General features: G+C 33.6%; 3 protein-coding genes across 9 annotated transcripts; 1 reads left to right on the top strand and 2 right to left on the bottom strand.

The window, feature by feature from the left end:
- Nucleotides 1-389: 389 nt before the first annotated feature.
- LOC131941524 (elongation of very long chain fatty acids protein 6) lies at nucleotides 390-1,759 on the bottom strand. Its single transcript, XM_059300798.1, has one exon. The coding sequence runs from the start codon at nucleotides 1,629-1,631 to the stop codon at nucleotides 831-833; it is 801 nt and encodes a 266-aa protein (XP_059156781.1). The 5' UTR covers nucleotides 1,632-1,759; the 3' UTR covers nucleotides 390-830.
- A 1,543-nt stretch (nucleotides 1,760-3,302) lies between these two features.
- LOC131941539 (thioredoxin domain-containing protein 15) lies at nucleotides 3,303-10,077 on the top strand. Of its 6 annotated transcripts, none has more exons than XM_059300820.1 (6): nucleotides 3,303-3,475; nucleotides 4,935-5,002; nucleotides 6,800-7,560; nucleotides 7,687-7,883; nucleotides 8,304-8,431; nucleotides 8,601-10,077. In XM_059300820.1, exons 3-6 carry the CDS (start codon nucleotides 6,817-6,819, stop codon nucleotides 8,810-8,812), a joined length of 1,281 nt encoding a protein of 426 aa, XP_059156803.1. In that variant the 5' UTR covers nucleotides 3,303-3,475; nucleotides 4,935-5,002; nucleotides 6,800-6,816; the 3' UTR covers nucleotides 8,813-10,077. The 6 variants fall into 6 exon arrangements, with proteins under 6 accessions (XP_059156803.1, XP_059156801.1, XP_059156802.1 ...); XM_059300818.1 differs by having other exon boundaries at nucleotides 4,918-5,002; XM_059300819.1 differs by having other exon boundaries at nucleotides 3,303-3,614.
- Nucleotides 10,078-15,420: 5,343 nt separating this feature from the next.
- LOC131941536 (radical S-adenosyl methionine domain-containing protein 1, mitochondrial) lies at nucleotides 15,421-24,399 on the bottom strand. Of its 2 annotated transcripts, XM_059300813.1 has the most exons (16): nucleotides 24,295-24,399; nucleotides 22,468-22,590; nucleotides 21,738-21,849; nucleotides 21,480-21,532; nucleotides 21,112-21,218; nucleotides 20,769-20,901; nucleotides 19,540-19,647; nucleotides 19,348-19,453; nucleotides 19,031-19,123; nucleotides 18,896-18,946; nucleotides 18,322-18,375; nucleotides 17,845-17,908; nucleotides 17,458-17,599; nucleotides 16,642-16,696; nucleotides 16,377-16,477; nucleotides 15,421-15,859 (listed from the first exon to the last, which is right to left on the bottom strand). In XM_059300813.1, the coding sequence occupies exons 5-16, from the start codon at nucleotides 21,194-21,196 to the stop codon at nucleotides 15,733-15,735; spliced, it is 1,119 nt and encodes a 372-aa protein (XP_059156796.1). In that variant the 5' UTR covers nucleotides 21,197-21,218; nucleotides 21,480-21,532; nucleotides 21,738-21,849; nucleotides 22,468-22,590; nucleotides 24,295-24,399; the 3' UTR covers nucleotides 15,421-15,732. The 2 variants fall into 2 exon arrangements, with proteins under 2 accessions (XP_059156796.1, XP_059156795.1); XM_059300812.1 differs by lacking the exon at nucleotides 22,468-22,590 and having other exon boundaries at nucleotides 24,295-24,394.
- Between the last annotated feature and the right edge of the window lie 443 nt (nucleotides 24,400-24,842).

Genomic DNA, 24,842 nt, shown 5'->3' with positions numbered 1-24,842 from the left:
TAGTTTATTGTAATTATTTATTGCATCTTTATACTTGATTAAAAAGATTATTCCAGTATCACAAGGAATCACTTAAATCCTGAAATAAGAACTTTTAAGAAAGTTAGCACATTTACATTTTAAAAGAGATAGTGGCTTAAAACTGAAAGCAACTGCACCAATTTAAATAATGCTCCCGTCTATATTTATAAAGTTTAAATTGCAAAGCAATAATTAAACATCTCTTTAATAAAATAGGGCACATAAATTGTAACAAAATGTGCAATACTATGACTTCTACATTACAAGATTTTTAAAATATACAAGTATAAACATTTCATTTTTCTTTTTTATAATTAAATTCTAATGACCATTAAAATATGACAAAACTAACTTGTATGTGAATTTAGACTTTTTTAAACAATTATTTTACTAATCACTACAACTGAAAAAAAGTAAGGCAACTGTTTGAAACCTGGAAAGTTAACTATAATAAATGAAACAAAAAACATGTAAGCAAATTATTTATAACACTGTACACAAATTTAGCTTTTACTCCCTTTAACAAAATGAGATATCCTCTTTTGACTCAAATAATGTAAAACACCTAGATCTAGATCTACATGCAGTGCTCACCTATTGCTATTCATTAAATTTTTTAACATTCCCCACCCCCTGATTGTGCACGTAATTTTAACTAATAAAAGTATAAACAGAAGCTCGTTTGTTTTGTTTATTTTCCAATCACATGATACCAAAAGTAATTCGGTGACCAAAGTTTATTTTCTTATTTGAAAAGCTTTGTCCAGGTAATAAAAGTGTCCTTATTTTAAGTCTAATACACTGTGTCATTAATCTCCTTTTTGCCGATGTGAAGGTTTTGAAAGATATGTTGTATAAAAGAAGTGTGCGAATAAAACAAAGTATGTAAAGTACATTGCAGAAGAGTACAATAAGTTTTCATAACTTTGTTGACAAAATTCACCTCTTCCCTTTATCCTATAGATCCAAATGTTGATAAGTACTCCTATAATCATTTGCGTCAGCTGTAAAGATGTAATAATCATGTTGACAAACTTTGGAAATCGAATTTGCAGAGCACGAAGAGCATAGTACGAGTACATGAAAGCATGCACTGTATAGTTCATGACCATGAACCATCTACCAGGAGCTGTGTGATCAGTGTAACTATACCAGACATAGATTAAAACAGTTATATGGTGATACCAATGCAGAAATATAAGGGGTTGCTTTCTCAAAACAATGAATATTGTATCCCCTAGTTCGTAGACTTTGGAAACTGTGAACATAAATGACCAGAAGCTTGTTACACCTTTAAAATAAGTGGGTACACACACTGAATATTGAATCCCGTGATTTGTCAATACAGACACCAGTTCTGGCCATGTTCTGATGGCACCAGCTATGCTAAAAAGTGCTAATATTCCACTCCATAGAGCCAGAAAAGGACGTAGCTCATACTTAGGACGTCTTTTCATCAAAAATTGACCCCCAAACACTAATATAACATAGACAGCTGAGTATACAAAACTGTCGGTCCATCGTTCCAACATGTAATTTAGAAATTTTCGCTCGTGCCATTCTTTTTCAAATTGAAACACAATACTGTAATTGTGCTCTCCGGGCTCCATACTTCACTACACGTGCACCAAGCTTGTATAGGAAATGCCTCTAACTGTAAACTATAAAAATTTAGAATATAGAATTTTGTCGGTGACCAGGCACTGCGAACATGAGTTCATCGCGGAAGTGCCGACGCTAAAATAATGTCGGTATGGTGATGTTAGTAAACTGATTGGTCGTTCCGATGAACTGAGTTCAAATAGCCAATGAAATTTATTGTAACAAGACCTAGACAACGGGCGTGGAAATAAGCATGCCACATTGGATTTTAGAGCGAGTGATTTTTTTTCTTTAATTTTAGATACATATATTGTATTGTATTTTATACTAAGATTTATAAAATAGTATACCCTATTCATATAACTACACATCAAAGCTATTTATAACTTCAATAAAATATGTAGGCCTACATTAAATGAAAAATAAGAATTTATTAAGAATCCTAAAAATTAAGCATTTTCTTTTAAATTGTGTAATAATTTTATAAAATAATTTCGATAGGCCTGTACATTATATAGATTCTAGATCTACTTTGATTTTGAAAATAAAATATTTAAAAATGTATAAAATTAAATTAGACCACTTAAATTATCTTTTCGTAAGCTATTTACAATTAATGGCTTGTCTTAACTTGTAAATGTACATCTTTTAAAACTAAAAATGATTTTAGGCCAACTCAGCGAGATCAGCATAGTGGTCATCTTTAAATGACGTCACACTTTTTTGACGATTTTTACCTCCCCCCTAACCTCCGTCACACGTCGTCACAAAAAGCCAGACCCCCCTAAAATGACGTCACACCTCAGCCTACAACCCCCCCCCCCCCCCTCAAAATTGCTGTTGAATTTTCTTAAAACATCCAAAATCTTGACAGAACTCTGTCAACATAGAGTATTTCGATAAATTCCTATTACAATTTATTAAAACCGTTTTCTAAAACGCGAAATAACTAGTTTTCTAACATAGCTTTTTTAATAATGCAAAAGCGTGACGTCACACCATCTGAACCCTCCTCCCCCCTCATCACACACCGTCACAAATTTACGGACACCCCCTCCCCCTACGAGTGTGACGTAATTTATGGACGACCCCATAATTTTAATAAGCCACAGCTAATATTTAACACCAGTTAATATATCACCTCATATGTTTTATATAGATCTATCTATATATATATATATATATATATATAGAGAGAGAGAGAGAGAGAGAGAGAGAGAGAGAGAGAGAGGTGGGATGGAGAGAGAGGTACATACACATTTGTACACAAATTAATTAGTTTAATACTGTTTTCATCTCTAATATCTATCTAAGTATTTTTGCTTTTAAAATATTGTTTATCTATTTCATGTACCTAAGTGCCAAATCAAATTATCCTGGGTCAAACTTAAAACAGGAAATACAGATATATCTAATTATATTTTAAGCTAAGCAATTATTTGTTAGGTCTTTGATCGAATTAGACTAAGCCTACTAGAAATCTAGATTCTATTTATTTTTTTTAACCCCAACATTGGCCTTGACCATAGTCCCACCCCTGACCTAGCTTACATATTCATAATCCTGATCCCTGCGATAAACCTAATATAAACTCAAGCGATAACAGCAGCGATAAAAAAATCTATTCGATAACAATAGGGCTGTGTATCATTTTATTATCTTATTCATTAATTTCTACAGCATGCAAACATTTAAATATCAAATATATTTAATATTTGTAAAATGAATTTTTTTAAATTTCGTTAATCTTTTATCCTAATTTTTAAAAATTTAACAAGGGAAACGACTCTCAGGGACTCTCGATTTTTCTCACTTCTTTCTAGCCTAGGCCTAACCGATGAAAACTTTTAAGGTTTTTTATTTTATTTTATGTTATTGTTAAGGTCCTATGCCTTAGCTTTTTAAAAACTCCGTCTTTTTAAAGTATTATACTACTTCAACCATATCATTTTAAGAAATGTGTAAATGCTAGTCAAACCATCGTATCCCGGGTAACCAAAATAAATTACGGACGGTAATCTATCGTTTTGGGTACGTAAAATCGCCCGTGGCTAGTAATGTACGAAAAAGTTACCTCATTGTCAAGGCTTTAATAAAAGTATATTAAATATTTTGATATATTTGTGTCAAATATTATAGAAATGAATAATAAACCTAAATTAATAGCTAAATATATCAATATAGGCAAGAAATTAACTTTTAACAGCAGTGTTTGTGAGCAGCCATTTGTAAAATAGAGTTGCCTTCCCCTGAATCTCCCGCTATAAGTTAACGTAGAAAGAACTTAAACAAGATGGCTGCTATAGTAAATGAGCATGGTTGCATCTGTTGGAAACATCGCTCGTCTTCATTTATTACTGAAAAGTTTTAATGCAATTGTTTGAAAACAGGTACATAAATGAAACGAGGAAACATTTCTGTATTTTTCAAAACATAAATCCTCCTCAAAATGTGAAATAATTATTAAAATTTAAGGAGTCACCTGTTTTTCACATTACTAGTCGCGGGCGATTTTACGTACCTAAAACGATAGATTACCTAAATTACTTAAAATTAGGCCCTTTTTTTTTTTGGTAATCTATCGTTTCAGGTCTAGATCTAGATTCTAGATCTAGATCTACACCGCTTTCGTAATCTACTTAAATCTACGATGCTGTTTAATATATAGATAGCAAATCTTGCTCGCAAACACTGCTGTTCAAATTTAATTTCTGGCCTATATTGATTTATATTTAGTATTATTTAGCCATTGATTTTGGTTTATTATTCAGTTATCTATAATATAATCTATAGTATTCTATAGTATTTATTAGTATTTGACACAAATGTATCACAATATACTTCTGTTAAAGCCTTAACAGTAAGGCAACTTGTTCGCACATTACTAGCTGCTGATTTTACGCACCTAAAACTATAGATTACCTTTTTGGCCATATAGTTAGTCTAGCCCACCCTAGAGGGCCTTGGGCTAGGGGCCTAACCAGACTCAGTCACTCACAGACTCACAGTACTCTAGCTACTAGATCTACGTACCAGTTAGACAATTAAAGTCTAGTACTATAGTCTACAACATACCTAGGGGCCTACTATTACTAACTTATTTATAACTACACTTCCAATGATAATTCTGGTGAATCTAGTCTAGTTCTAGCTAGAGCTGGACACTCTACTCTAGAGAGACTCAGCACTTAATACTAGAATCCTAGAATAACTACTACAGTACAGTCAGTATCAGTGTACTTTTATTTTTAAGTGTACTTCTAGTCTAGGATCTAAAATTTAGATCTATTCTAGGTGTTCTACATTGGCAGGTTACTGAACTCTACAGTTTGACAGTCTACAATACTCTACATCATCCAAAAATAAAATTTATGTGAAGGTATGTTTATGATACAGAAATTAAATGCCAGACCATTTGCAGTTCTCATTTTATATATTGCTTATTTATATTCCACTTTTCTGATACTTTTACTACAACCTGCATCTCTAAAGCCTTAATTACCCCACTGATTGAGAGGACTATGATGTGCCCCTGTAACTGTACACAGTCATGTTTCGGCTGTTATGATTCTACTAGAGCTGTTATTTACAAATTTAATATTAACATTGTTATTTTTAATTAGTTCTAGGTTTCTAAAAATACAACAAAAACTAGATCTACAATCGTCTTTGGTCTTAACTCTTAGGGTTTAAATCTGAGGTAGCAATGTGATAAAAAACATTAATACAATGTAAGGCAACAAAATTCTTATACCGTATAATTTTATGACCACAATTTATCAAGACCATTTTGTTTTTAAACATAGGTTTCAGTTACTCTCTAATTTCCTTAAAATATTTTCCAAGTAAAACCGATAAATCTCCACTTTCTTTAGTGGTCATTTACATCTCTAAATGGAGTTGAAATGAAGAAATAATATTTAATATTATGTGAAATGCACAGTAGAAAAAGTCCAGAATGTGTATTTTTAATATTTCTAAATGTGTGAACCATTTCTGCACCAGAAAAAAAAACTATAAATATTAAAGTTGTTATAAAAATAGTTTTAAAAGCATTTTTTCTAAACAAATTGACTCTTTAATACTTTAAAACCATTTTTATTAGAATCAACTTCATATTTGCTCCAACTGATAACAGTATCCATAACTAAACATAAACATATTAGATATCACTTTTAAGCTGAATTTTTTAAGTTTTAGAAGAATATTAAATGTGCTGTTCAAATTATATAGGCTTTAATCACAGTAAAAGTAGGTTTTTCTTATATTTTTCTGTCTTTTCATTTTTTAGCTGAATATTGAAAAAGCAACCTTTTAATTAATTAAAAGCAACCTTTTTATTACTTATTAAAAATCAGGCAGCTTTTTGGAAATAAAGCACAAGTTTAACTTCACTTATCAATACTTTATAGTACAAAGGCTTGTGAAAATTATAAGTAATGTTTTCAGTTCAATCATGGGGGTCGGCGTGGTCGAGTCGGTAAAGCTCATGGTTGCTAAACCGAAAAGTCTCGAGTTCGAACCCTCGGGCAGATGAGGCTCGTTAGCTGGGGACAGCCACTCTTCTAGGAGAGACAAATCCAAAATCAAACAACTGCTGCCTTGTAGTTTGTTCTTGGTTGGACAAAGGCTATGGAAGCAAATCCAAAAAGAAAAGCAGGCTGAAATCGGAGTCAATGGCCTCAATGGCACATAACCAGTTGACACGTAATCCTTAATTGTGATGGAAGCATGGTCGAGTCTGCAAAGCTCATGGTTGAAAAATTCGAACAAAAAAAAAGTCTCGAGTTCAAACCCTCTGGCAGATAAGGCTCGATCCGTCCCAACACTAAAAATTAAGAACGAAGAAGAAGAAGAGTTCAATCATTTCTATTGTTAACACACTGAGATACATCAACAATAGGACTTAGTGCTAATTATGTGATTGATATCAACATGTATCATTTTTTATAATTTGTTCTTAGCACTCTAAGAAATAAATTAATTTCAATTATTTTTCAGGCCTATTTTGTTAAAATTATTCAATAATCCTTTCCATTTTTTAATTGCCTATAAATCCTTTTTACTAATTTTTTGCCCATTTCAAACGTAGCATAAATTTATTTCTCAATATGTTTGCTATGAGTGGTTCTGATGACATTATCTGATAATTAATCATGTGTTTTATTCACAACAGAGGCAGCCTTGTAAACAATGACTGCTATATACCTATTGCTGTTGCTTCTACTCCAGAAGAGTGTACTTTGTAATGATCAAAATGACAATGATAATAGTTGCTTGAAAGAACCTTGCCTAGAGGAGATAAGATCATCCAATGTGCTTACTCCATCACATGGTGATGATATTGTTGACACACCTCTCACTGAGGCTGTTTCTACAGAACATTTGGCAAGTGAACAAATTGAAGATGTACACTTCATCCATCACACTGAAGAGGCCCAGCATCAGCCAGATTCCAATATAGCTGTCACCCATGCAGATTCTGTGAATGAAGAAATTAAAGAGTCACTGAATACAGAAGAAATCAGTGCAGAGCTAGAAACAGCTGATGAAGAAAATGACACAGCAAAATGGATCAGAGAAAGCAACTTATCTGAATTTCTCAAACTTGGCATTGTCATTCCAGAAGATGCTGACAAAACCGTACATGAAGTTAAAGGCAGTGAAAAGATTTCAGAATCCACACCCCAAAAACAGCAGTATTTCCCTTTCTTGTATATGTTCAAGTCCTTGGTGTATTCTATTTTATCTGAATTTGGAGATGATTCAAACAACCAAGAAAGTTCTTTCAACGGGTCAGAGATAATGAATGAAAATTTGACAGTGAGTGAAGATGTAAATAGAGACCACAATACCACACTCAATGGGACTGACATCAACAAGAAAACAAGATTTCAATGTGCCGTTAAAAATATTTCTGCAAATGCCACTGGCGAGGTAACCTTTCATTTGTAATTATATTTTTCTTTTTCTTAACAAATACCTAAGTATTTTTTACAATTTTCAGCTACTTATCATCTATTAGGCTCAATACTTGGACATGTTTCAAACTCCTTTTCTCAGGTGAAAATAGTTAATAGTACAGAGCTACTGGAGATTTTAAACTTTAGTAAAAACCAAAAAATATCCACCTGTGTCCTGGTGTTATTTTATGCCCCCTGGTGTCACTTCTGCGCTCGTACAGCCCCACACTACAATGCCCTTGCCAGAGCTTTTCCACAGTTGGATGTTTTGGCAGTTGATACTTCTCATTTCAGTTAGTAAGTACTAAGTATTTTTTATATTTAATTTACTTGTATCAATGTTAGCATTTCTTAGCTAAACTGGTGTTAAACAGTATGCATTTTTTGTGGACTTCACAGCACTGACTGGTGCAAAAAAAAAAAAAAGAACACTTTGAGATCTAGTACAAGTAGAAAAGTAGAGTTCATTGGTTTATGCTAACCTGACAATCATGAGATGAATTCCTGGGCTGTAGTGTATAGGATGTCTATAGGATGTGCCAGAGTCAGCCCAGATTTGATGGGTACCTGACTCCAGTGAAAGGAAAGGAGACTTGACACACTGCCAATCACATGATACCATCATGAGCCTAGGTCACAGAAACATATGAACTATCTACACTAAAAAACATGCACTTCCACCCTTAATTGAAATCTTGCAAATTTTTTTTTGAACAGTTTGAATGCCAGATTTGGCACTGTAGCTGTTCCAAATGTGATGCTATTCCACTCAAGATCAGCTGTAAGGTTCAACCATACAACTCGAGTTTTTGAAAGTTTTGTTCAGTTTGTGAGCAACAATACAGGTGTGTTGTGACAAGAAACCAGTGTATAGCTTGTAGTTTTAGTAATGAATACATTCTATCATTCTGATTAACAATCTTTAGATTTAAAATTACAAAACATTTGTTTTTTATGATTCCGGTCATCTAATTACAATTCTACATGTCCAATCTATTTTTTCTTCTCCTTTAGGTTTAAATCCTGATAAAACTGTGAAGCTGGAACCCACTGATTTTGTGGGACCATTGCCCAGTGTGGTGTCCAGGGGTAGAGACTGGCTTTTGTGGCTGTCTTGGTCATTTGTCATCAGCTGTTCCATGTATGGCTTTGTAAGGAGTGGGTTTGGGCAGAGCTCCATAACAAGACTCAGAGTTTTATGGCAAGAGCATCAGCACATTGAGTAATGAATGTAACAGGTATGTTGGTTGATCAGTGTATGTGAAGTCATCACAATGAGTAGTGGATGAAGCAATTATGTTGGTTGATCAGTGTATGTGAAGTCATTACATTGAGTAATGGATGTAACAGGTATGTTGGTTGATCAGTGTATGTGAAGTCATCACATTGAGTAATGGATGTAACAGGTATGTTGGTTGATCAGTGTATGTGAAGTCATTACATTGAGTAATGGATGTAACAGGTATGTTGGTTGATCAGTGTATGTGAAGTCATCACATTGAGTAATGGATGTAACAGGTATGTTGGTTGATCAGTGTATGTGAAGTCATCACATTGAGTAGTGGATGTAACAGGTATGTTGGTTGATCAGTGTATGTGAAGTCATTACATTGAGTAATAGATGTTAGGTATGTTGGTTGTCACATTAAGTAATGGATGTAAGTTATGTAAGGCCAAAGTGATTGTATGTAATGTATGTGAAGACCAATTTGGAAAAAAATGTGATGGATGTATGTAGGTTATGTATGTATTCATATATCAAGTGATGATTTATGTATATAAAAAGTTTAAGTGTGATGATTTTTTTTATATAAAAATATAGTTTTCAATTTGTGATATTGGCATTGTCCATCATTCACTCATTATTAGAAGAGGGTAAGAATTTCATGAGTCTTGTTTTGTTTCTGCATTTAAGTTCCTTCATCAAATGTCCAAGAAATTTTTTGGGTAAAATAGCATGTTGGTATAGAGAAAACTGAGTAATATAATGGGCGCAGGAACTCTCATCATGCCATTTATATCATGTTTTAGCACTTTTTGAATAACTGTGTAAGTTAAATGTCAAACTTTATTTAATTGAATATTGCTTGTTTATTTTAAGTGTTAGCCACTACCTGTTTTCATGAAGTGCATTTACAATTATTTTTTAATCCCATTAGAAAAATAAACCGCCACTGACAAACTTTCATCATTTATAATGTAGAAAAAGTAGAAATGATTTGAATTGTTCCGACAAATAATTAACATTCTTCTATAGTACCATAAAAAGGAAAAGTTTTAATTTTTTGAACTGAATTTTTAAAAATCATATTGTTGAAAGCTTTTTATTATTCTCATGTTTTTCCTCAAATTCAAATGCATCACATCATAGAATTTAATATTTTTGTCATTTGGCTGCACACTTGAATTTTTTCATGAACCTACATTATCTGACCTTAATGTATTTATTTTTGTTTTTTAAAGTTGCACTGAATTATTAATTTAAATTTTGATTAAAATCTTGTGTCTTTCATACATGTAATTTTTTTGTTTTTGTATCCTCCTGATTTATTTTTTGGCCATTATGTACACTAGAAGCAAACAGTGCTTATAGAAATAGTTCGTGGTTTCTCAACATTTCTAATTTGTTGAAGCAACCTTTGTGGGTTAACCTGTTGTACACAAACATCAGTCCTGCTTGACAACAGAACCATAAGCTGCTGTTTATTATTAATACTACACACACAATTACATGGGCTTGGTTTTAAGAGCCAATACATGAAGAAAAATGAGATGTCTGAAACTACATAATTATATTTATATATTTATTTATATGTTAGTTTGGTGTCATTCCTTCCACTTAACTGCATCTTCACCTGTGGTTTCTACTTATCAGCAAATGATAAAAACATGACTTTTCTTGGAGAAAATCAATTCAGTTTTTTAGTGACTAAAACAGTCAAGAAATTAGAGTAAGTGTTAAAGCCATTTGAATGCATTGAATACTTAAAACATCTGTATTCAGAGGTTTGCTGAGCGGTTGTTGAAATAGCCTTTGTGTTGTGCTACATATACATTATTCTCTTATCTGTCTTTAACCTGTTGAATTAATCAAAATATTGACACTCAAGCCTAGCTCTTCAACTTAATCTGTCAGTTTATTTGGATTATATATTTTACACAATGTAATTTTTTTCTACTGCCAGTTTCAGCAAAGCTAAACAGTATTTTTATTTAGAGGAGTAAAATTTCAAATTTATGAAATTTACTTTATGATCTCATCTGACAGAGAAACTTGAACTTCTGCCACAAATAGATGCAATATATTATTAAATTTTATTTTAAATATGAAATGTATGTACATTCTAGTTGGATTGGATAGAGCAGAATAAACTGTAGCTTACATTTTAAAGAATCTTTAGGTCAGTCAATATCAGGTCACTGCATCTTTAGGTCAATTAACATAAGGTCACTGCATCATCCTTAGGTCAGTCAATATCATGGCACCACATCATCTTTAGGTCAGTTAATATTGGGTCACTGCATCTTTAGGTCACTCAATATTAGGTCACTGCATCTTTAGGTCAGTTAATATCATCAGGTCATTGCATGTTTGGGTCAGTCAATATCAGGTCACTGCATGTTTAGGTCAGTTAATATTAGGTCACTGCATCTTTAGGTCAGTTAATATCAGGTCATTGCATCATCTTTAGGTCAGTTAATATCAGGTCATTGAATCATCTTTAGGTCAGTCAATACTAGGTCACTGCATCATCTTTAGGTCAGTCAATATCAGGTCACTGCATATATATATTATATTATACATATATATATATTTATTTATTTATTTATATATCGCCTGTATTATTAAGGCCAATGGGTATGGGGAGAGGCTAAAAAATGCATTTAATTAGACTATGGGTTTTTTATTGTTCCGCTTTTATGTGTTTTTTTTTTATTGTTCTGCTTCTCTTGTGGAGAATCCATTTATTCTCAACTTCATGACAGCAGTACAAATAAACCATCTGTACTCGTTTAATTAGGGTACTTAAAGTCCAGATATCGATTGATCCACGAACCGAGCATAGTGACCTGGGCTAACTTAATTAAACACTGCTTTAAAAAAAAAACCCACCCTCTCGTACTCTCCTATGGACATGATTAATGATATCAGCAGGTGGGTTAATGAAGTGCTGTTGGATAAGCTAAATCGCGAAATGTATGAAACATTTAGACTGGATAAAGGTATAAAAAAAAATTAAAAATTAACAACAGTAGTTGGTGCGTCTGTAACTATGAACGTCAGCAGTTGAGATTACGATTGGGCGACCTTTTATCACGTGCATCATTTAAGACGTTTAATTGATGCAGGAGCGGCATCCAGCCACACTCACTAGCCCAACCATTATCCAGTTCACGAAATAGACAATAAAGAAGCTGGCTGTAATTCTAAGTTGCGTGCAAGAAATCAAGTACGTTGTTTGAGAAAAAAAGTACTGCTTAAATCCACACTAGTTTACCCAATTCTTAAAGGCATTCAGACATCTTTTTACCACAATATAAAATATGCACAAGCTGGTCAATTCTCAATTATTTTTAATGTCTTACACAAGTAATTACAGCAATCGATTATAGGCCCTATACTATTAATTGTAATACGTTTTAGCGTTGTTTTTTAATCCTATAGCAAATTAACGTTGAGAGGTCTCGATTTCTAAATCATAAAAATCTGTCATCAACTGTCATCAAATTTATATAGAAAATATATACTTAAACCAGTGTCCGCCCCCCCCCCCCCCCACGGGGGAAAAATCTGAAAGAAACACTGGGCGGATTAAGCTTGGGTGTGGGGCCATTGCTGGGGCCCTGTGACTTAAGTTTAAATCATTATAAACCTACAAACATTAAATTCATCAAGACACATGGGGCAGATAAAGCGGAGTTCGACTGTATCAATGCCCCCGGCATTATGAGGGGGGGGGGGGGTCAGTAGCGTAGCGAGGGGGGCGGGCGGGGGGGACATATGTCCCCGGGCGCCGACCTTAGGGGGCGCCAAAATGGATTGGCAAAATAAATTGAAAGGCTGAGGGGGGTGTAAATCGAAAGTTTGAGGGGGGGGGGGTGCAAATCGAAATCACGAGGGGAGGTGCAAATCGAAAAGTTTGTCCCCGGGAAGGGTCGCTACGCCTCTGTGTGTGTGTGGGGGGGGGTGTAGCCTACCCATCGGGGCTGGTGGAGTCAGTGACGTCATACAAAACTCGAGACTTAAGGGTTAGCCTCTAGCGCTCTACCACCAGGCCAATTGAATTATTATCTAGCATTCTTATATTTATTCTCTGTTGTCTCGTAGCATTGGCAAGTAATCCGCCGTGGCCTAGCATGGCAGATGCACCCAACGTGTCAAAAGTATATGTAAACTGTTGATGACCTCATTGAGTGGCCACCGTGATGTATCAGTACAAGACAGATGCACCAAAAGGTTGATACTGTTATCTCTCATGGACTCGAGAACTGGGTTAAAATACGATTACAGACAAAACGTGCGGACAATATCAAGCACGTGTATACCAGGAAAATAGAGAGAAACTTGTGTTTCGTGAACAATGTAATATTGTTAGAAACAGTGGCTTGGGACACACAAGTTTACTAGTAAACTAATTGAGACGAGCTAAAAATAGATTAGTGGCGTGCTTCTGTTTCGTTTCACATTTTGTTTATAGAGGTATTTCCCACAATGGTGGAGCTTATCAATATAAAATGGATGAAGGGGGCGGTGGACTAAGGAACGTTTACACAAAGTTATAAGTAGTAAGGTGGCGGTAAAAATGTGTCAAGTAAAATGCGCATGTCCCTTATAATAAAGCCTCTTATGATAGCGTATGGTGATCGTCTAAGGCTGTCTAGAGCGAGTGCGTGGAGGTCAGACAATGTGGTATCACAACAGCGCCTTCATCTTCTCACAGTCACCCTATTCTCACAATGATTGCTCAATCGCTGATTGGATAAGAAGTACCATATTATTTTGGACTATTGCCCCACTGAGGCGAAGGTACAACCGCCCCACATTTTGTCACGCCATCATACTTGAGGTAAAAATACTGACTACTTTAAGTAAGCTTTTTTCATATCTTGCCATGGAAATAGACCATAGAACTATGACCAGCTATTTTAAGATGCCACCCCGGCATGTCTGCTTGCTGTTACATCAAAGTGACTCACGTGACATTTGAAAATGTGGATATTGCCAGTTTTTTTCACATGTAAAAAAAAAACGTTCTGTTCTTTTTACATTTAAAAAAAATGGTAACTACGATAATGTATCTACATATATATATATTTATCAAATAGTTGACAAATTAGAAAAAAAAAGTTTTTTTGGAGACACGGGTGGTTTAGGCCCTATCCCATCTGCGCCCCCCCCCCTTTTTTTTTTCTTGGGTTAGTGGCTCAAATAGACACTGGCTGACAACATAAGAGGTGGGAAGAAAAGACTCCACACTTGGCATGTAGGTTATGGAGACATTTCGTTTAAAGGTGTTTTTATATCCATCCATCCATAACACACTCTCACCAGTCAGAAACATGACAACATCCAAGAAAGATAATCTTCAAAGAGAGGTAATTATTACAGCTGAACAAAATGTAAGTCAGAGCTAAGTACCTTTAAGAAAAAATGCGATATTATTAATACACGAGAAAAATGGCCCGTTGAGGAAGCATACAACGGGCGCTAGGTTGATAGTGCTATTTTCTCTAAACTAAAACCAAAACCTTAATTCAATTTAACCGGAAACAAAAAATTACATTGAAAACGGATTTTTATCCAGAATCGGTACTTTAATTTATACAAAATATAGTTATATCCCTGAACCATGCACCTAATCTCATTCATGACAAAAGTCGCATTTAGAGTTTTTTTCAGGCAACTTTACTTCGGAAGAGGGGGCTCCGCCCCCCCCCCCCCCCCCCACACCCCAAAACATGTCTACCGTCCCATTCAACGAAATATAATTATATACATTTTCCAGTATCCCCCCCCCCCCCAAAAATATTCAAGTACCCCCACCCCTCACCGGGGAGGAAAAAGTCTGAAAGAAACACTGGTCGCATTTGTAGATCATACAAACTAAAGGAAGAATCTGGGCGGGGAAGAGATGCATGAAAAAAACTGTGCACACTAAACTTTTTAGATTAGAAAAAGTTTCCCCCTCCTGGGAGGAAAAAGTCTGAAAGAAACACTGGTGTCGCGCTTAGCCACTACCCGAAGAATTGCACGAAAGAAACTGCAAGCAAACCACTTTTTAGATTAGACACATTAATTATGTGGTAATTTTTATTATAGAGTATCGATGAAGAAATTTCTTTTGAGTTGGGGTGGGGGCTTAGACGTTGTTTCTCGAGGGTGGGGCTCCGCCACTACCCAAAGAATTGTATGAAAGAAACTCTTCACGCAAACCACATAGATTAGACAAAATTGGCTTTATAATTCAATGTTTACTCAAGAATCAATGACGTCATATTACTGTGTGCACTCTCCGGCTTGATACTATTTTCTACTATATTATGCTGAATATGACGTCATATTTCGCTTCCGCTTTACTGTAAAAGTTTTTAATTGCTTGTGTTTTCTCTAGAGCGTTCTTGTCAGATACATAGATAGATAGATAGATAGATAGATAGATAGATAGATAGATAGATAGATACATAGACAGACAGTGAAACTATTAGTATAGATACAAAAGTATATATTAAGAATTTTTTTTTTTTTGTAAATTTATATGAAACAATGCACAACAACATGATTATTAGATTCTTTAATGATTTGGAATATTAAAATATATAATTAAAATTGCATTCTGACTTACTTAAAGCTGTGCACTTTGTGACATTTGTGTAGATGGCAAAGAAAGAATAAAATTTTTTTCAGAAATGCTCTAATTATTAAACAAATTTTTTGGCTAAATATCTCATATAAAAATAAAAATATAAAATAAAGGAACATTATATTATTACATTCTTACATAATAAAATCTATTTTCAAAATAAATATTAATTTTAAATCTTTAAAAAAAATATTTAAATGATTAATTTCAATATCTACATCATTAACAATAATACAATGAATGTTACATTTATTACACATATGCCTTTATAATTTTATATTAGATCAAGTAAGGTTCTGCGGTTGTGTCGTCATAGACGCGGCTAATCTCTGGTTTTGTCCAAGAACATTAATCAAGTCTGGCAACAAGCTGTCTATGATGTTCTGTCCTTCCTTTGTTGCTCTCAAATCTCTGTCATTGGACAGAAATAATTACCTAAGTTTATTTCATACTTGAAGTTCATTTAGATAGGAAAACTATTTTACAAATAAATATTTTAAATACACAAAAAAACTGAAGAAATCTTTAGTGTAACGTAAAAAAAAAAAAAACCAACTACTGTAAACTTTCAATAGTTCCATAAACAAATCAAAAGAATACTTTACACATAATATTTTGTGTTTTAAATTTCTTTATAGCAGTTTCATTTTTAAAGATTGTCTTAAAAGCCAAACATTATTAATGAAAAAACTGCAATTATGATACACATAAAATAAATACCATTCTCATTTTATCTTAAATCAGTTGCTAGATTTTTTTTTAATGGTTTCAGTTGTGCTTTAAAAAAAATTGTTTGAATACTTTTTGACCATACTCAATTTTGAGATAAACTGAGGTCAGTTGTACTCCATAGTAAATGATAATTTTTTTATTGAGGCGGCACCACAATGAGTTAATCAGAAGGGTGACATAAAAAAATTGCACTTACTCGCCATCAAACATCAGAAGATCTCTTTGAACCAGCTGTTTAACTTCTGGACCTTGCAGAAGTTCTTGTATGCTTCTTTCTTCAGAAATTTTCATCCAGACCTATTGAAAGTAGCATACAATTTAAAAACTATATAAATAATGAACTGACAGAATTGTATTAACAGTTTAAATTTGCAGAATCAACACACAGCATTTTATTGCTTTGAGGAAAGATCTTTACATCACAACAATTAGCCAGTGAGATGGAAAGCTAATATACAAACTTTATTAGAGATTCCCTCTCTTGTTCGCAGCCCTACTATTAAAAGTTCTTCTAATCTGAAAATTTAAAATAAAAATAGTTAAGTATTTGATATGCTGCAACAGAAAAAAATGGCATATCTGTAAACTGATTGGTCAATCACATTGAGATACATTTTCTAAGTTTTGGGCTCATGTTAAATGCTTTGCCAAAACTTTACAAGGGAATGAAAATAATAATCTAGTAAGAGCTCTATGTTTAAAGGTTATATATATATAAACTATCATAGTTAACAAAAGAATAGAAATAACAATTTTGTTTGAACAGTTTTTTATGGATTATTATTGGATTCACCTTTCCTAAACAGGCTATATCAGAAACCACTTATTTAAGGGGCTAGTGGTGTAGGAATGGATGAGAATCAATGGGTTCATGTGGTGTAGTAGTAATGACTTGAAATTCCATGTCACTCAGTTTGGTGAGTTGTCATTTGTTTATTAAACACTGTTGTCTCAATATAAAGTCATGTTGAATGTTAGTTGAGTGCCTGACTTTAGTAATGTTATTTATTGTTTTATAATAAGTAAAAGTCTGGTGGGAACCCACAGGTCCAGCATCTGACAAGTACAAGAGAAATGCTCAGCTCTCTGTCCTGTTGCAGACAATCTGGGATAAGTGCATTGCTTGAGCTAGTTACACTTGTATAAAAGAGAGTTGTTGCAAATACTGGTTCCACGAAAAGGACTCATGACTTGTGAGGTTGGTAGCAAAAGGAGAATAAAATGGATATGTTTGTTATTTACAAAATGAAACTGTTGTTAGAAGAACAGACACCTACTGCTGTAGCTGGCTTAAAGACGTTGCTTTACGTGTGGCATGGCCAAAACGTTCCACCTCCCACATCCAGTCGTTTGGCTCCAATGTTTGTATCCTTGCTTGCCTTTGTTTGGAAGCAACTGGCTGAAATCTTCCATGGGCTCCTGGACCAAAAGTCAGAGAGAAAAAAGAAAAAGATTCTAGTAAAAATTCTGAGACACTCTTATAATCATCTTTAAAAAACTTTTCATCACTTGATAATATTTTTTAAGGCAACACTTTTTTCCATGTCAAAAATTACTAAAAGTATTTTGATACATTTATTCTAAAAGTGAAGCTATTCATCATGTGAGAAATTTTTTAGTTACAAAGTAATTAATTACCCAATTTTTTTTTACCAAAAACTTACCTGGCCCTATGCCTATGTAATCATGTCCTGTCCAATATGCCTTATTGTGATGACTGTAACATTTCTATGCAGAAATTAATAGACAAACATTGTACAGAGACATTAAAATAATTGAGTTTTTATGCTGTAAAAGTAAAACTGAAATGCAATCATTATCAATAGTGTAAAATATTCAAATAAAAAATATTACTGAAGAAACACAATTATAATTTCCTTTAAAGCTTAAGTAATATAAAGTTCAAATAGAGCTTCAGGACACCAAGTTACAAGTAAATATTAGACCAATGGGAGGCAAGCCTTGAAATAAAGTATAACAATCCACTGTGTAATAAGCTACCTTCGTTTCTAACTAGTCAAATAACTTAGTTGAAACTTATTTAAAAATACATATTAAGAATAAAAAAATATTATAATAATAACATAATAACAATATACATATACACTTCTTTTTAAAAAATAGTTGATAAGCTTCCTTACCTCCCTTGCAAAATTGGATATCTCATATCTTTCAAAACTATTTCTTTCTAGTAACTAAAATGAGAACAAAAATCAAAATTTACTATTATATAACATGATGAACGATTTTAGGTTGTTATAGAAAGAGGACAATAGTTTTAGGTATGCTAAGATGAACATTATGAATATTAATAAAAATTAACCCAAAAATATTTCTTTTTTATTTGGCTAAGTCATTCCCTGGAATAAAGGTTATGTTTCTCATGGTCTTCCAATCTAAAGAATTATTCAAAGGGCAGAGATATCATTATCTTTTACTGTTTATACCCCAAGACACATCAGGCAGATGAAGTAGAGCTAATCTATTTCATTGACCTTGGCATTTGAGGGATAGCATGGCCAGCACTATGTCCAGCCAACTTAATTTCCCCAACAGTGAGCCATGTACTAGGTGGACTCAAGGATGTCCTACGCACATGAGCTTGGAACCTGAGACTTTCAGGTTAGCAACTGTGAGCACTACCATCTGATCACTCTGTTCACATGGCAGAGATAGCATAAATAAAAAATAAAAAAATCAATGTTTAGTACTTACGTCTACTGCTGTTAAATACATATCCTCAACAACTTGACTGTCTTGCTGCCTCTGAAATTTGATCACTGCTATATTAAAATGAATTATACTACCTTGAAATTTATTTTAAAAGAATGTTTGACAAATTCTGATTACCAAGTGCCCTTGTTGAATCTGCTTGAAAAGATGTGTTCCTCTTTCTACAGTTAGCTGGTATAACGATAGGTGGTTATCACAGATGGGAAGTATCTAGAGGCAAAATAAATTAAATGTTAAACATGCACTACGCTAGATGAAGCACAGCGAATATGATTTCAGAAAACTAAATTATTACAACAATTTTTTCAGTTTCTGACTGGGATTATTGCCCTTAATAATGTCTTCACTTAATAATTAGGTATTTTAAAATACACATGCAAGAAAATTTATTTAAATAAAGTCTTAAATTTTTGTTTTGAACAAAAAATACAAACTTGATTTAATTCTGAGATCCACATATCAAGTGTTTGGGATGGCCAACCAAATATCAGATCCATTGATACTTGGCCAGGAAATAAAGACTTTGACATTTCAAGACATCTGTTAGAAATTAGATTCAATTATAAGCGCATGAAGTATTAAAATGGTCAACAATATTCATATTTTTTTGTGAAATTTATTTTTACTTCAAACTTTCTTCCTCAGAATGATCTCTTCCAAGAATTTGCAATCCATTTTTGTTTAAAGTTTGTACACCAATTGAAACTCTGTTGATGCCAGCATCTGAAAACTCTCTGAAAAAACATGAACAATATCAAAGTTAATTATTATATCTGAGCATGTAATGTTTTATTATAGTAAAATATGAAAGTAATCCCCAAAACATAGCCTGGGGGAGAGCTGAGGAGCAGATTATACCACTGAGAAGATTTTCAGGGCGTTGGGGGCTTTTTTAAAATGTAATAATAAAAATTTGACTAATCAGGATTCTATGGTCGCTGATAAATTAGAAAAGAGGGTTAATGAAAACAACTCGTTGGGGGTCATCAACTGTAAAGTGCCAATCTTTAGGTTCATGTATGTACCTCCCACTTGGTTAATAAGGGTGCGAATCTTTCTTGAAGTTAGCATCTGTGCTTGCCTGTAGGACAGGGGTCTCCAAACTACGGCCCGCGGGCCGGATGCGGCCCGCGAGGTCCTCTCATCCGGCCCGTGGAGATGTTTTTGTCCACGGAAAAAAACGTTTGTTGGTGATGGCTGAGGAACTTTGCCCAGAAAAATCAAAGATATGCCTCGAAGAAACTGGCCCCCGAACTGAAATTTGATAGTTAATGCGGCCCTCGGACTGAAAAGTTTGGAGACCCCTGCTGTAGGACAATGAAGGGCCTATCTAAAGTTTGGTTTGTGCTGCTCCCATCTCCAATAGATATTACAGTCCTCATTTACTGCTCTGTAGCATATGCTATGCTTTCTGACATTAATGCAAATGAAGTAATTTTTCTGTTTCTTTGACCTTGACATATTATAATGATAGTGTGTTTAGTTCTATGTCCAGTTCACTTTCTTTCCCTAACTAGTTAGCTACCCATCAGATTTATCCTACTGAATTGAGTCCAATAACCAACCTTGAAACCTCTGGTTAGAAGTTGTGCACAATTGCTATGAAAAAAATTCTTTTAAAAGGAATAGAATTACTAGCCCAATGTTCAAGCTAGCTTTATTGAATGAATTGAGATAGGCAGTATTTTAAAAAGATACAACTGATGGTCAGAGGCTGATTAAAGTGGTGAGTGACCAGACTAGCCTGGGGCAAGTACTGCTCACCTTAAACTGAAAACCTGCTATAACCCTGGGAAATCCTTTTGTATTTCAAAATACGACAACTTGCACAAAAAATGTACATGTAAATTCTCACCTCAGTGTTTCTATTTCAAGAAAGGTTGGATTGACCTCCAGGCTAATTTCTGCATTGTTTTTAATTGACACTAAACTCTTAACAGATTCCAAAAGAGCTTTCACTGTTTCTGGTTTTGCAAGACTTGGTGTACCTGACATTCAAATGATGTAATAGTTATGTTAACAAATTTTTTTTTCTAAAACAAGAAAGAAATATTATGCTTTTAAAAAAAGATAATATCATATTTAATAACTGATGACTGAGTTGCCTGGAAATTTCTTGTCCTATGCTTAATCAACTATATTTTACATGTTTACTTTTAGAGCTAAAACAATTCAAATATTGTTCAACATGTACTTACCACCTCCAAAAAATACTGATGTAATTTCTGTAACTCCAGCTAACCTGATTAATGTGTCAGCTTCCTTTATGAGACATGCCTTCATACGCTCATGGTCTACAGAGTTACTAAATCATAAAATAAAACTTTAATTTCTTAAAATCTCATTGTTATAATGTTAATTTAAGCTATTATTTATTGATAGCCCCATTGGAAATGACAAACTCTTTCTAACAGCAGTTAAAATATTACATTATTTAATGGATCATTAAAACAAAGGAGAAAGATTTACTTTTAAGAAAAATGTATAGCTTTTATTTATATTACATAGAGCCTAATAATTTTAATATAGCTTCAGTTATTAACATACAGAGCCAAGACCAACTTACTTTATATATTTGTTAAAATTGCAGTATGTACACCTTCTCTTACAAAATGGCCACTAAGAAAGAAACAAAAAAGAAAATGATCAAATTTATTTGTATATTTTTCTTTCTAAAAGATTTATGCCAGTTACCTCTTGCTGTGTTCTGGCACATCATATGTAGCTAGATTTTAGATAGATCACTACAATCCACTTCATACTTCATAGGTTTAGTTTCTTTAGCTATATAACTATTAAATGAATAGAGTAAAAAAATACTCACATGTACATATAAAGCTGCTGTTGATTGCTTTCTACAAACTGTTCCATGCAAATATTTCAATACAGAAAATGAGTATTGTTTATTTAGCACCACTCTTTTCAAAATATTTAACCTGGGAAAGGATTTACAATACAATTACCAATTTGTTTAGTTTTTCTTCTACCAATGTTAGTAGCGTTGTGTTATCAGATTACATGTTATGGTAAGAGTTAGGATAAGCGACAGGGTCTGTGTTAAAAAAAGAGTTAATGTTGACAAATTATATTAGTTTATAATTTACTATCAGTAACAGAGTTATTGTTCTTAGGTCTCAGCCAAGCAGAGGTTGCTAATGACCATCATGGTCCAGCAGGGAAGAGATCAAAGACACATCAGTAACACTGCCCTCACCTCAAACTTTCTCACTTCCATAAAACCATCATGGACTCTTTCACTATTAGATCTCAGTAAAGCAGATAGCATTTTTAAGATGTAGTTTATGCCCCTCATGATCCAGCCCTGAGCATTTTTAATTGAAATCACTATCACTGCTCTCCCCTGAATTTTTTTTTCCACCTCTATAACTCCATGTTATGCCATTTAGATCTATAGAAAACATAGCTTAACATGGGAAAGCACAAAAGCAGACTAGTAACACCTCTTTTTTCACTCAAAGATCTTAAATCAGATCTGATGTTTTCAAAACCACAGATGAGTAATACATTATCCATTATAATATACTATAACTCACAAGACTGTATACACCAATGTGTAAATATGGACTAGTTAATAGACTGGGTCCAAGACTCCGATGTGAGATACTAGAGATAGTAGTATCAAATAGATTTAGAATATATAGGCACAGCACAATCCACTGAGGAATATAAAAATAATAATTTTTACTTTGAAATGTATCTAATACTACTAGGCAATGTAGCTTAATGCTATAGCCAGGTTCTTTAAGCCCTAAATCCCTAGTGTTGGGGTAGAGTTGTATATTATATATGGGGAAGGGGGGTCATCAGCAATTGATGTGCTTAAAAAAAAAGCCTTTATAAACAAAAATAATGGCTAAAATTCAGTTTAATACAGTTTATAACCACCCTCCTCCCAACAACTTGCAAAATTTTGCAAACTACCCCCCCCCCCCCCCTTTTAGAATGTGATGTCATTTATGGACAACTCCTCTAAACTACTTAAACTTATATAGCGGCTGTAGTATATTTAGATGAATTATATATAGTATTATTATTATATAGGCCTATGTAGTACATAGTATGTACATTTAAATGATTTTTGATCGTTGCAAATATTATCAATATTATTAGAGAATACTTGGATTTGTTAGAATTTACAATAGATTAATAATAATAATAATCAATAAAAATTAATAAAGTAACAACATTTCATCATTGTGATCATTCAAATCATTAATCATTTATATATAATTATATATAAATTAATAAAATTATTATTATTGTATAATAATGTATAACAGTATTATAAATATTAGATTTACTGTCTTAGTTTAGTAGATTTCTAATTTTCTGGAATCTTCAAGTTAACCTCGAACAGCGCTTTGCGGTCTTACACCTGACAAACTGTAACTCAAACTTAACACGCAGGGCAAACTACACAGTACACAGGACACTGACTGAGGCTGAGGACACTGACCAGCCTGATGAGTACAACTACCTGACGGTCAAACTCCATTTTAGCGTGTTTATTCCCCCGCTTCACGTTCACCTCCAGTTGAGCGTATTTTATTATAAACACAACCAAAACACACAAAAATGTTAGGAAAACACTAGATCTACTTATTTTTTATGAATGTGATTTTTAATTAGAAAATGTAAAAAAAACACATAAAAAAGCATTAGAACTGGTCCAATTAAATATCGTGTGATCGTCAACGGGAGAAAAATCCTTACACAGTCGAGGGTTCACTGTGAGTTCACATTGACTTTAATTGTCAGCATACGTCATAGCTCAGGCAATAGCTGTTTGAAATTGTGTTGGCCTCAGTTTTGGGGTCATTGCAAGTGCATAAATGTTTATTTATAGTATCATGCCTGGGAGATACTTGTAACAATACAAACTTAACCGCCTTGTAATTGTGAGTATTACTTCACCCATTGCCATGAAAATTCTAACTGACACACGAACATAGATCTAGCACATTCAATATTCTAAATTTGGATTTTTTCTCAAGTTTTGACAAAAGTAAATTATCAAAATCTAAAACAAAGTCAGTCTCTTTGTTTGTTTTTTTTATTCAATTTTATAAATTTATTCATTTGTTAAAACAAAAATACAATACAAATAAATAAATCGTGTTTTCCTAATGTTTTGGTGTGTTTCGGTTATTATAATAAAATACGCTCAACTGGAGGTAAACAAGCAACGGAGAATAAAATACGCTAAAATGGAGTTTTACCCTACCTGACACCTGTCACTAAGCTAGTGTCACAGACCCTCAGTGTCAGTCACAGTGATCAGTGTCAGTACCAGTATCACAAGCAGGGCCAATCTATATACTATAGTATATAATATATACAGAATGGCAAAAATAACAGACCACAACATGGCATTAAACTGTGGGTTCTAGATCTAGTTTGAAGTCCGAAGTTAGCAACTTAGCAGTCAATATTAGCAGCAACCGTCTTCACTTCTTTTTACTTTCGTTTTATTAACGGAAATTTCCACAAAATTCGTTTAATTACCGAAAAAAAGTTGCATTTTCGTCACTTAGCCAGATGTGACATGGGCGATAACTTCAGGTATCACCTTCATCTCCGGGGTTTCTTTAAGACAGCTTCCTCTTTTCTCGGGGGGGGGGGGGGTGGTTAAAGTATATATTTTCTCTGTATATATTTTATTTCTTCGATTAAGTCCGGGGCTGAGGACGTACTAGGGGAGGGGAGGTGCCTCCCCGAAGAGAAGCTTTTGTTAAATTCACAACTGAACGTAGCACAATATCTGTCAACGGTGCAGAGTATAGAGTTTGCTTTTCCGTTTTGAAAATGTCACAATATGAGAACTATAATGACATCGACAAGACGTACTGCAAATATAAAAAACCCAGCTGTTGTTAAATTTCTTAAAGAAAACTGATGCTCACAAAAA

This window comes from Physella acuta, unplaced genomic scaffold (genome assembly GCF_028476545.2).
Source record: "Physella acuta isolate Inbredline_101_S28 unplaced genomic scaffold, ASM2847654v3 ptg000364l, whole genome shotgun sequence".
NCBI classification, from domain to species: domain Eukaryota; kingdom Metazoa; phylum Mollusca; class Gastropoda; family Physidae; genus Physella; species Physella acuta.
Note: the sequence above shows the minus strand (reverse complement) of the source record. Positions and strands in the feature narration are given on the sequence as shown.

Excerpts from the sequence above, each read along its gene's own strand:
- LOC131941524 (XM_059300798.1), bottom strand. The coding sequence starts at position 1,631 with ATGGAGCCCGGAGAGCACAATTACAGTATTGTGTTTCAATTTGAAAAA.
- LOC131941539 (XM_059300820.1), top strand. The coding sequence starts at position 6,817 with ATGACTGCTATATACCTATTGCTGTTGCTTCTACTCCAGAAGAGTGTA. Across the intron at positions 7,561-7,686 it reads CTGCAAATGCCACTGGCGAG|GTGAAAATAGTTAATAGTAC; the intron begins GTAACCTTTCAT and ends TCCTTTTCTCAG. Across the intron at positions 8,432-8,600 it reads GTTTGTGAGCAACAATACAG|GTTTAAATCCTGATAAAACT; the intron begins GTGTGTTGTGAC and ends CTTCTCCTTTAG.
- LOC131941536 (XM_059300812.1), bottom strand. Across the intron at positions 19,648-20,768 it reads CTTGAAATAGAAACACTGAG|AGAGTTTTCAGATGCTGGCA; the intron begins GTGAGAATTTAC and ends ATGTTTTTTCAG. Across the intron at positions 19,454-19,539 it reads TCTGAGGAAGAAAGTTTGAA|ATGTCTTGAAATGTCAAAGT; the intron begins GTAAAAATAAAT and ends AATTTCTAACAG.